At 51.2% G+C, this 11,418-nt stretch overlaps 1 protein-coding gene across 3 annotated transcripts in view; it reads left to right on the top strand.

Annotated features, from left to right (window-relative positions):
- LOC123502582 (chaoptin-like) overlaps positions 1-10,585 on the top strand; it is a 21,096-nt gene extending 10,511 nt beyond the window's left edge. For all 3 annotated transcript variants that reach the window (XM_045251737.1, XM_045251738.1, XM_045251736.1), the window contains exons 2-6: positions 3,308-6,387; positions 6,839-7,180; positions 7,672-7,821; positions 8,155-8,370; positions 9,695-10,585. In XM_045251737.1, coding sequence (XP_045107672.1) covers positions 3,343-6,387; positions 6,839-7,180; positions 7,672-7,821; positions 8,155-8,370; positions 9,695-9,967 — 4,026 coding nt within the window. In that variant the 5' untranslated portion in view covers positions 3,308-3,342 and the 3' untranslated portion in view covers positions 9,968-10,585. The remainder of the gene's footprint in view (positions 1-3,307; positions 6,388-6,838; positions 7,181-7,671; positions 7,822-8,154; positions 8,371-9,694) is intronic.
- Positions 10,586-11,418: the final 833 nt, after the last annotated feature.

Below are 11,418 nucleotides of genomic sequence, written 5' to 3'. Positions count from 1 at the left end.
TATATTGTTAGTTTATTTTCTTTTCATGGCCAGGAAGTGATTGGGACAGGTGTGAAGTCAGGTGTAGTGATTGGGACAGGTGTGAAGTCAGGTATAGTGAGTTGGACAGGTGTGAAGTCAGGTATAGTGAGTTGGACAGGTGTGAAGTCAGGTATAGTGAGTTGGACAGGTGTGAAGTCAGGTATATTGAATTGGGACAGGTATGAAGTCAGGTGTAGTGATTGGGACAGGTGTGAAGTCAGGTATAGTGAGTTGGACAGGTATGAAGTCAGGTATAGTGATTGGGACAGGTGTGAAGTCAGGTATAGTGAGTTGGACAGGTATGAAGTCAGGTATAGTGAGTTGGACAGGTGTGAAGTCAGGTATAGTGATTGGGACAGGTGTGAAGTCAGGTGTAGTGAGTTGGACAGGTGTGAAGTCAGGTATAGTGAGTTGGACAGGTGTGAAGTCAGGTATAGTGATTGGGACAGGTGTGAAGTCAGGTGTAGTGAGTTGGGACATGTATGAAGTCAGGTATAGCGGGGCACACTAGAAGGGCAGCAGCGGCGCCACACCTGTCTCGTGCAGGTGTGCCGCTAATTGACTCCACCGCCAGAGAGAGAGAGAGAGAGAGAGAGAGAGAGAGTGTTTTTTTCGTAACTTATTTTATTTTTTTACTCTATTCAAATTTCCACGCTCGATTGCCAATGTAAAAACTATGATCACATTTTTTACTATTAATATTTATTTTTCACAAACCGACACGTTAACTCAAATATTTCAAAATGTTTCGTGTCTTTTTTTTATTTTCATTCCATTTTTTCTATTCAAATCGTTTTAGTTTCGCTCACGTCATTGGAGAGAAGCGAGAGCGAATGTTTTTGCTTATAGTGTTACGTGAAGTGTTGTTATGAAGAACACCTTGTTAGTTTGGCCACCAGAGGGCAGGCAGCACCACCATCACCACCACCACTACCACCACCACTACCACCACCACCACTACAAAGCTCTATGAATTCTAATATTTTCATCCTTATCTACTGTTAGAATAAAGCTGATTTTTCTAGATGATTCACTGTTTAGGGTATAATAGTAGTGGTAGTAGTAGTAGTAGTAGTAGTAGTAGTAGTAGTAGTAGTACCACTATAAATAAAATTGCCTGCGCCACTAATGGGCGGAAGCTGAACAGCGCTTCCCATTCACTCTACAAGTGTGCCTACAGGCGCTATAGGCCCACCGCAAAAAGTAGTAGTAGTAGTAGTAGTGGTGGTATTGGTATTAAGTAGTAGTGGTAGTAGTCATGGTATTGGTAGTAGTAGTAGTAGTAGTAGTAGTAGTAGTAGTGGTAGTGGCGTGGTAGCAGCAGTAGTAGTAGCAGCAGCAGCAGCAGCAGCAGCAGCAGCAGTGGCAGCAGCAGCAGTGGTGGTGGTGGCAGTGGTGGTGGCAGTGGTGGCAGCAGCAGCAGCAGTGGTGGCAGCAGTGGTGGTGGTGGTGGCAGTGGTGGTGGTGGTGGTGGTGGTGGCAGCAGCAGTGGTGGTGGCAGTGGTGGCAGCAGCAGTGGTGGTGGTGGTGGTAGTGGTGGTAGTAGTAAACAGAATAATGAACCTCACGCCACAGTATGGTCACTCAACAACATAAATTTCCATTACCAAGAATCTGTGAAAATAAAGAGAGAGAGAGAGAGAGAGAGAGAGAGAGAGAGAGAGAGAGAGAGAGAGAGAGAGAGAGAGAGAGAGAAAGAGAAAGAGAGAAAGAGAGAGAGAGAGAGAGAGAGAGAGAGAGAGAGAGAGAGAGAGAGAGAGAGAGAGAGAGAGAGAGAGAGAGAGAGAGAGAGAGAGAGAGAGAGAGAGAGAGAGAGAGAGAGAGAGAGAGAGAGAGAGAGAGAGAGAAAGAGAAAGAGAGAGAGAGAGAGAGAGAGAGAGAGAGAGAGAGAGAAATTAATTGAATACTTAGCGAGATGAAATAAGAGGATGGAAAATGACTAATAATTTAAAAGCGATTTTCTTAACTGGGATTTGACAGAGAGAGAGAGAGAGAGAGAGAGAGAGAGAGAGAGAGAGAGAGAGAGAGAGAGAGAATTAACCACTCTCCTCTCATCAATTATAATTATCTCTTAATCTATTTCTCTCTCTTTTTTTCTCTCTCTCTATTCTCTCAACTCAATTTCTCTATCTTTAATCTTCAGTTACCTACTTTTCCTAAATGGAAAAGAAAATGTGAAAACCGTGTCCCATTTTCTTTATTTCCCCTCCCATTTTCTATAAATCACACAAAAATCACTTAGTTAGAGAGAAAACGAGCTATGACACATTTTCTTTCGTATCCAACCCATCCCCCCATGTTCTTTCAATAGCGAGAGAAAACGGGGGTCAGTGAGGGCGGAGGGGAAGGGGTAACTAAAGGAGAAAACGAGCCTTTAGTGGGACAAGAGAGAAGATCACGGAGCAATATTTTACCTATTGTTGACAGGCTATAACTCTGCTGGTGGACTCCTAAATATTCCTCCCTCGATATCTCCTCCTCCTCCTCCTCCTCCTCCTCCTCCTCCTCCTCTTCCTTTCCTCCATTCCTTCGTCTACCCTGCCTCCTCTTTCTCCCATCCTATTTTTTTTTTTTTATAGGCAATGAGATCCTGAGAAGCTTTCCTCCTCTTCTTTCTTCTTCCTCCTCCTCCTCCTCCTCCTCCTCCTCCTCCTCCTGTGTTCTCGACCGCCGATATTATCTAGTTAAAGAGAATATACCTCCCTCTGTTCCTCCTCCTTCTCCTTCTCCTTCTTCTCCTCCCCCTCCTCCTCCTCCTCCTCCTCCTCCTCCTCCTCCTCCTCCTCTCTACTCCTTTCTCTTATCCATCTCCGTCTTCTCCTCTTTCGATCTCGAGGCGGTCACTTGTATATGTATGTATGTATGTCACACACACACACACACACACACACACACACACACACACACACACACACACACACACACACACACCTGGCGGAATGGAGCCACTTAACCCTTCCAGGCCTCTCTGAATACCTGTCTTGCGCTGCGTTGGTTGGAATCCCACGCCAAGCCTTCTGGTATCACTCCATTACTTGTGGCTTCAGGACGTCAGGGCTCCGGGCGGCGAGGGGCGGGCGTGGGTCGGGGAGTGGAGTGTTAAGGGCTTAGTTCACGGGGGGCGTGGGTGGAGAATGGAGGGAGGTGGGTGGGCAGGGAGCAAAGAGTACGATGTGTGCTTTAGTATGCTTGAGAAAATAAGGGATTAGTTTTGTGTGTGTGTGTGTGTGTGTGTGTGTGTGTGTGTGTGTGTGTGTGTGTGTACACGATATGTTTGTTGTTGCAGGTGCGGGCGGGCCGCTAGGTGAGGCCGCCCCCGCCATGACCCGGCTGTGGGTGGCGCCCCTATTGTGGGTGGTGGTGGCGGCCGCGAGCGGAGGCGGGCTGGTAGCGGCGGGGGAGCTGGTGACGGGCACGGCCTGTCCAACGTGGGAGGAGAACCCATGGTGTCCGTGCTACCAGTTCGATGACGGTGTGTTCCTGGAGTGCCCCATGGTGTCCCTGGCCACGGTGGGCAAGGTGCTGGGCCTCGTGCGCCGCCCTGTTAAGTCACTCAGCATCTATGACCTGGACACCAACATCACCTCGCTCCCCGCGGGCGTGTTCAGCCGCAGCGCGGGCGTCACCAGCTTGCAGATCTCCCAGTCCAGCCTGCAGGACGTGACGGAGGGCAGCTTCCGCGGCCTGGAGGACTCCCTGCAGAGCCTCACCATCATGCACAGCCGCCTCAAGAACGTGCCGCACGCCGCGCTGCAGCGCCACCAGCGCCTGCGCGCGCTGGACCTGGAGGCCAACAACATCACAGAGCTGCAGAGCTACAGCTTCTTCAACATGCACCTCGTCACGCTCAACCTCAAGGGCAATGGCATCCGCCTCATCTCAGAGTACGCCTTTAACGGCCTGGAGGACACCCTTGAGGAACTCAACTTGATGAACAACAAGCTAAAGCAGCTGCCCATCCCCGCGCTGCGCCGCCTCGCCAAGCTGCAGACGCTCAAGGCCACCTACAACACTATCTCCGATGTGGCCAGCGACGGCTTCTCGCGGCTGCCGGCCCTGCGCGCGCTAGATCTCAGCAGCAACCGCTTCACGGAGCTGAGCGCGGACACGCTGGCCACCATGCCGGCGCTGGTGTCGCTGCTGCTCTACATGAACCACATCTCGCACATTGCGCCGGACACCTTCGTCAACAACGGGGACTTGCAGTCCCTGTACCTGAGCCACAACCAGCTGCTGCAGCTGTCGCCGCAGACCTTCTCCTACACCCCCGCCATCAGGTTCATCGACCTGGCCGACAACCACCTGCACTCCATCGGCGACGGTCTGTTCGCCAACCTACCGGAGCTGCAGGAGCTGTTCCTGTACAACAACAACCTGCTCAGGCTGCACAACAACACCTTCGCCAACTCCACCAAGCTGTCCGTGCTGTACCTGCGGCACAACGAGCTGCACACCATCGAAACGGGCGCCTTCGCCACCACGGAGCTGCTCTTCAACCTGCAGCTCAGTTCAAACAACCTGCAGCGCATCCCGCCGGGCCTGTTCTCCGCCGCGCGCAGCCTCAGCTCGCTGAGCCTCGATGACAACAAGCTGCGCGAGCTGCCCGAAGGACTGTTCCGCCACCTGGGGGAGCTGCGGGAACTGCGGCTGCAGGGCAACAGGCTGGGCAGCGTGTCACGCGGGGTGTTCTCGCCGCTGCCCAACCTGCTGGAGCTTCACCTGCAGGACAACAGCATCCGGCACATCGCCAAGGAGGCGTTCTCCTCCCTGGAGAACCTGCAGCACCTCAACCTGGAAAACAACCTGGTGGAGGAGCTGCCCGACGCCCTCAGCCGCTACCCCGCCAACCTCATCACGCTCAAGCTGTCCAGGAACCAGATCCGCTCCATCCACCCCGACGCCTTCCGCGGCCAGAACAAGCTGGAGATCTTCTGGATCAACGACAACAACCTCACCACCGTCTACAACGTCATGTTCAGCGACCTTTCCTCCCTGCAGGAGCTCTACCTAGAGAACAACAGGATCTCCACCATTCAGGACCGCAGCTTCAAGAATATGAAGAAGCTGAAGCGCCTCAATCTGTCTGGCAACCAGCTACAGCACGTCAGCTCGCCGCTGTTCGAGGGGCTGCGTTCCCTGGAGCGGCTGCACCTGGCCCACAACCGTATCATGGACGTAGAGCCGCAGACCTTCCAGCGGCTGAAGCGCCTAGTGGAGCTGGACCTGTCCCACAACGAGATCTTCGTGGTGCGGCGGTACATGTTCGAGGGCACCATTCCCCTGGCGCGCCTGCTGCTGCGCGGCTCCATGATCACCGACATTGACCCCGACGCCTTCACGGACCTGCTGTACCTGGAGGAGCTGGACCTCAGCACCAACAGACTCAAGCACCTTAATCGATTCTTCCTCAACGTGCGCAGCATCAAGCGCCTCAGCGTCGCCGACAACCAGCTGGACAACATCGAGGAGGACGCCTTGTACGGCTTGCCCAGCCTGCAGACCCTGGACCTCAGCGGCTGCGGCCTGCACCAACTGCCGCCCCACCTGCTGGCCGAGGCCTCGGAGCTGCGCGTGCTGCATCTGGCCAGGAACAGCTTTAGGGGCCTCACGGCGGCGCTCTTCCAGAAGATGAAGGGTCTGCGGGAGGTGGACCTGTCCCACAACAACCTGACCAGCCGTGTGCTAGACTCCCTGCAGGGCCTCACCAAGCTGGAGGTCCTCAACCTCAACGGCAACCCAGTGGAGGAGCTGACGGGCTCCCTCAATGACCTGGACGGCCTGCGCGAGGTGCTGCTGGCGGACACGCGGCTGTGGAGGATGGAGAACACTGTGTTCGGGCGCCTCAAGCACCTGCGCCACCTGGACCTTTCCGGCAATCAGCTGCGCACGCTGCCGCCGGGAATCTTCGCCAACCTGAGCGTGGAGCGCCTCAGCCTGGCGGACAACGCCTTCATGCAGATCCCCAACGCCATGTTCGTGGACGGCATGCCCGCCCTGCAGACCCTCAATATGTCCGGCAACCCGCTGCGCCGCGTGACGGGCCCCCTGGTGGCCGGTGGCCCGCCCCTCGCTATGCTGGAGGAGCTGGAGGCCGTCAGGACCAACTTGACGCTGCTCACCAGCCACGACCTGCTGCTGACGCCCAACCTTCGCAGGCTGCACCTCGCCCACGCCGCCATCGCTAAGATCTCGCCGGGCTGCTTCAGGAATCTCACCTACCTCACACACCTCAACCTCGCCTTCAACCACCTGGAGCTGCTGCCGCGCGAGAGACTGCGCGGCCTCAAGTCCCTCTCGCACCTCAACCTCACCGGCAATATCCTCAAGAAGCTCGACCAGCTGCCCTCCGGCTCACAGGCACTCAAGGTGAGGCTGCTGCTTGTAGGGGGCAGAGGCGTGGGACGTGGGAGGGTCCTGGGGGTGCGGGGAGGGGTGGGGTGGGCTGTGGAGGGGCTTCCTTTAATTGGCGGGGATGTGAGCTGGTTTTTAATCCCGCAGACACAGACAACTCTCGCACCCTCGCTTGTTTGTGTGTGTTTGACCGCCACCACCACCAGCACCACCACCACCCCTCTCCTCCCTCCCTCATTCCCTCCACCAAGCACAACCCCTCAGCACACCCCACCACCCCTTCGTCATACACTCCCCAGCCTTCCCCTGCCAGCCTCCCTCACACACTCCCCAGCCTTCCCCTGCCACCCTCCCTCACACACTCCCTAAGTCAGGCAATCACCAAAAAGCCCAACCCACACCACCACCACCAGCAGAACCTCACGTCCCAGCACACTCACTACTTTACCTTCTGCGCCTCCCTCAGGTACTCGACGCCTCGGCCAACATGCTGACGGGGCTGGAGGAGGCCACCTTCAAACACAGCACTGGGATCGAGAGACTGATACTCTCCTCAAACTGGCTGGCCACTATACACCCCCGCGCCTTCTCCCCACTGGCCACCTTGCAACACCTTGACCTGGCTGATAATTACCTGGAAAGGCTCGGAACGGCGGTGTTGCGGCCCGTGGAGAGGAGCCTGGTGTCCCTGAGCCTTGGGGATAATCCGTGGAATTGTGGGTGTGAGGTCAAGGAAATGTGGGCGTGGTTGCAGGATCATCTCTCTCGTGTGCCTGACCCAGCCGCCCTCACCTGTGCCCAGCCTAAGGTGTGTGTGTGTGTGTGTGTGTGTTGGTTTCTTTTGTATGTCTATCATTAATTTTTAGTTAACCTAACCTAACCTCTGTGTGTGTGTGTGTGTGTGTGTGTGTGTGTGTGTGTGTGTGTTTTCCTTTGTATATCTATCGTTCATTTTATTTTTCGTTGTACATTTTTTTTTCTCGTATTTCTATTTTCCTTCTGTTTCCTCTCCTTCATCAGTCTCTTTCCTCTGTTTCCCTCTCTTCCCTCTTGTTTCCTCTCTAATTACTCTCCCCGCCCTCTCCCTAAGAATTCACTCCATCCCTCTCTCTCCCCTCTCTCTCAACACCAGCTTTCCTCTCACCTCTCATCTCTTCACGGTCTGTCTTTTCCTCGCCTTAGCCTGTGTTCTCCTCTCACTATCGCTCTCTCTCTCTCTCTCTCTCTCTCTCTCTCTCTCTCTCTCTCTCTCTCTCTCTCTCTCTCTCTCTCTGACGCCGCCCTCTCTCTCCCCGGCAGGGTCTGGAGGGGCGCGCCTTCCTGCTGCTTCCGTCGTCGGCGTTCTGTCCCCAGCCAGTGGTGCTGCGCCTCGCCATTCAGGACATCCAGAGCCAGTCACTGCTCGTGTCCTGGCAGGCCACCAACTCATCCGCTGTGTACGGCTTCAAGGTGTGTGTGTGTGTGTGTGTGTGTGTGTGTGTGTGTGTGTGTGTGTGTGTGTGTGTGAAAACCAAAGAGGAGGAACTGAGGAGACAAAAGACACACACACAGTCCTCACGAAACACGGAAATACCTTTCATAATAGATGAGACCACTCAGTAACACTTCCTCCTCCTCTTCTTCCTCCTCTTCCTCCTCCTCCTCTTCCTCCTCCTCCTCTTCCTCCTCCTCCTCTTCCTCCTCCTCCTTCTCCTCCTCCTCCTTCTCCTCCTCCTCTTCCTCCTCCTCCTCTTCTTTCTCCTCTTCTTCCTCCTCTTCCTCCTCCTGTCCTCTCTCCCGTAGGTGTCGTATCAGCGCACGGCAGGGGACGGGCGTGTGCTGGGCAGCCTGAACACCAAGAGTCTGCCGCCCTCGCCACGTACATACCAGCTCGAGGGCCTCCTGCCGGGCGCTAGTTACGTGGTGTGTGTGCAGGGCCTCACCACCGCCGCCCGCCCCGTCAGCCGCGCACGCCCACACACCTACCTGGACGCCCCCACCCAGCCCACGCAGCCTCAGGTGATTGGTTAGGTTGGGTTGGGTTAATCAGTCAGTTATTTGTGATCTTTCTTGTTATCTTCATTATTTTTCTTTTCCTCTCTCTCTCTCTCTCTCTCTCTCTCTCTCTCTCTCTCTCTCTCTCTCTCTCTCTCTCTCTCTCTCTCTCTCTCTCTCTCTCTCTCTCTCTCTCTCTCTCTCTCTCTCTCTCTCTCCTTCTTCTCTTCCTTCCTTCCTTCCTTCTCTCTCTCCTTCTTCACTCCTTCGTTCCTCCTTCCCTCCCTCCCTCCCTCCCTCCCTTCCTTTCCTCTCTCCCTTCCTTCCTTCCTTCCTTCCTTCCTTCCTCCAACACAAGATAAACCATACGAAAGTCCCTCCCCTCTCTTCCTTTACCTCCACCGCTTCCTCTTATACCTCCTCCTCCTCCTCCTCCTCCTCCTCCTCCTCCTCCTCCTCCTCCCACACTGAGGTATCCATTTCTCTCCCACGCACATTACCTCCCTCCCACGCTAATTACTTCCCTCCCACGCCCCTCGCTGCGCTGTGAACTTTAAGGTGTGATGGACTTTTAAAAAAAACACAGGTAAACAAACTCCCATGCCTTCTTAATTACAGGTAAACCCACAGGTAGTCCAGGTAATTCATCACGTGAGAGAGAGGGAGAGAGAGAGAGAGGGGGGGGAGAGAGGGAGAGGGAGAGGTGTTTATGGTTCGCCAGGTAACTCTCATTAATTTCCAGGTGTTTTGTGTGTCTTAGGTAAACTATAGCTGTGGTTGTATCTCTCTCTCTCTCTCTCTCTCTCTCTCTCTCTCTCTCTCTCTCTCTCTCTCTCTCTCTCTCTCTCTGTCTCTCTCTGTCTCTGTCTCTCTCTCTCTCTCTCTCTCTCTCTCTCTCTCTCTCTCTCTCTCTCTCTCTCTCTCTCTGTTTCAGGTCATTATCTGGGAAAGTTATTTTTTATTGCCAAAGTAAGTTCTCATGATTCAGATTAGGCAAATTAGAACTCTCTCTCTCTCTCTCTCTCTCTCTCTCTCTCTCTCTCTCTCTCTCTCTCTCGCTCTCTCGCTCTCGCTCTCGCTCTCGTTCTCGCTTTCTCATTTCTACAATCTTTTTCTTCAGTTTTCTCTCTTGTTTACTTTTTCTTTTCATTCTATAGTTGTTACCACACACACACACACACACACACACACACACACACACACACACACACACACACACACACACACACACACACACACACACACACACACACACACACACACACACAAACACACCAAAGCTAACCTAACCTAACCACATTCTTTCTCTCCCCCCCTCTTTCTCTCTCTCCTTCACCGCCTTCTGCAGGACTTGGACACGAAATGCACACGCGTCAAGACCCTGGAGCAGCCTCAGGCCCACGTGGTGCTCAACAACCGCCTGGCCATCATTATCGGAGTCTCCCTGGGCATCTTCATCTTCATCGTCACAGGAACCATTGTCTGCTGCTGCCAAGTGTGCAAGAACAGACGCGAGCAGGATAAGCCAGAGCCGCCCCCAGCTAAGGACTTCCTCTCCTACAGGCACTTCTCCCTCCCTGGCAACGACGCGAACTCCTACGAAGGATACACCGCTTGTTAATCCCTTTCAGTACTGGGACGTGTTTTTACCGTGAGATTTGTGTGCGATTGGGGGATTTTATTGACTTTAGGAAGGGTCTATGGTGGTCAGAAGATTAATGGCTACAGTCTTCACTATTTCAACTCCTTCATTACCGGGACGAGTTTTTACCTTGAGATTTGTGTACGATTGGACCATTTTAGGAAGAGTCTATGGTGGTCACAGAATTAATGGCCACAGTCTTCACTATTCTAATCAACCGAAATGAGTTTTTTTTTTTTGTTTAAAATCACCAAATAGAACTGCACGTGAAAGAAAAAGGAAATGGTAGAAGTAGGAGGAAAAATAAAAACAATCTAGACAGGAATGAAAGTAGAAACTGTGATGGAAAATGAAAAATTTGTGAGAAACATGAAATGGGAGGAAAATGAATGGAAAAAGGTTAAAAAGCTTGGAAAAAGTGAATTAATTGATTAGAAAAGAAATGAATCGAAAAATGGCGGAAAGAAATCCAGAAAAATGCTGAAAAGGGAAAGTAAAAAAAAAAGGAATGAAGAAAGACCTCAAACAAATTACTTCAATATATAAAAGAAGAAAATTAACAAAAAAAAAACAATAAAACCGTAAAAATAAAGAAAAAAAAAGAAAATAATAGAAAAACAAAAGTGAAAACAAGGAAATCGATAAGACAAGAAAACAAAATAACAAAAACTAAACAATATTACCCAAAAAAGAAAAGAGGAAAATAAAAAGAAAAGAGGAAAAGAAAAAGAAAAGAAAAAGAAAAGAAAAGGAAAAAGCAGGTGAGACAGGACTTGATGAAGGTCTGTAGTGAAAACAAAGACAGCGACAAGAAAATTATTACACAAAATATTAGAAAGAAAAGAAAAAAATGAAAAGAAAAAAGGAAAACAGGAGGAAAATTTAAGAAAACGAGCTGAGAGAACACTTGATAGCGGTGTGTAGTGAAAACAAAGACAAGAAAATGAAAAAGAAAATTATACGAGAAGGAAATGAGAAGGAAAAGAAGAAAAAGTGAAAGAAAAACAGGAGAGAGACCACATTTAATAGCGGTGTGTAGTGAAAACAAAGAAATAAAAAAAAAAAGAAAATCATACCAGAAAAAGGAAGGAAAGAAGGAAATGAGAAAGAAAAGAGGAAAAGAGAAAGAAAATGAAAAAAAATATTAATACAAAGAAATATACCAAAAGAAAAGAAAGGAAAAAGGAAGGAAAATAAAAGGGAAAATAGAAGGAAAAGAGAATAAAAAGGAAGAGAAGGAAAAGAGAAAGAAAATGGAGGGAAAACAGCTGAGTGGACAAATACACTACAAAGAAGAAAACGTGTTTGGACAGGTTGAGGAAAGACACGTGTTTGTTTTGACTCTCTGAGGGAAAAATTGAAAAACGAGGGGAAAAAATGAAAAGGGGGAAAACTGTGTCGCTTTATTTATTCATTATTTTTATGCATTT

The sequence above is a fragment of the Portunus trituberculatus genome, chromosome 12, assembly GCF_017591435.1.
Source record: "Portunus trituberculatus isolate SZX2019 chromosome 12, ASM1759143v1, whole genome shotgun sequence".
Lineage (NCBI taxonomy): Eukaryota > Metazoa > Arthropoda > Malacostraca > Decapoda > Portunidae > Portunus > Portunus trituberculatus.
The sequence above is the reverse complement of the archived record's forward strand: the minus strand, read 5'-3'. Positions and strand labels throughout refer to the sequence as shown.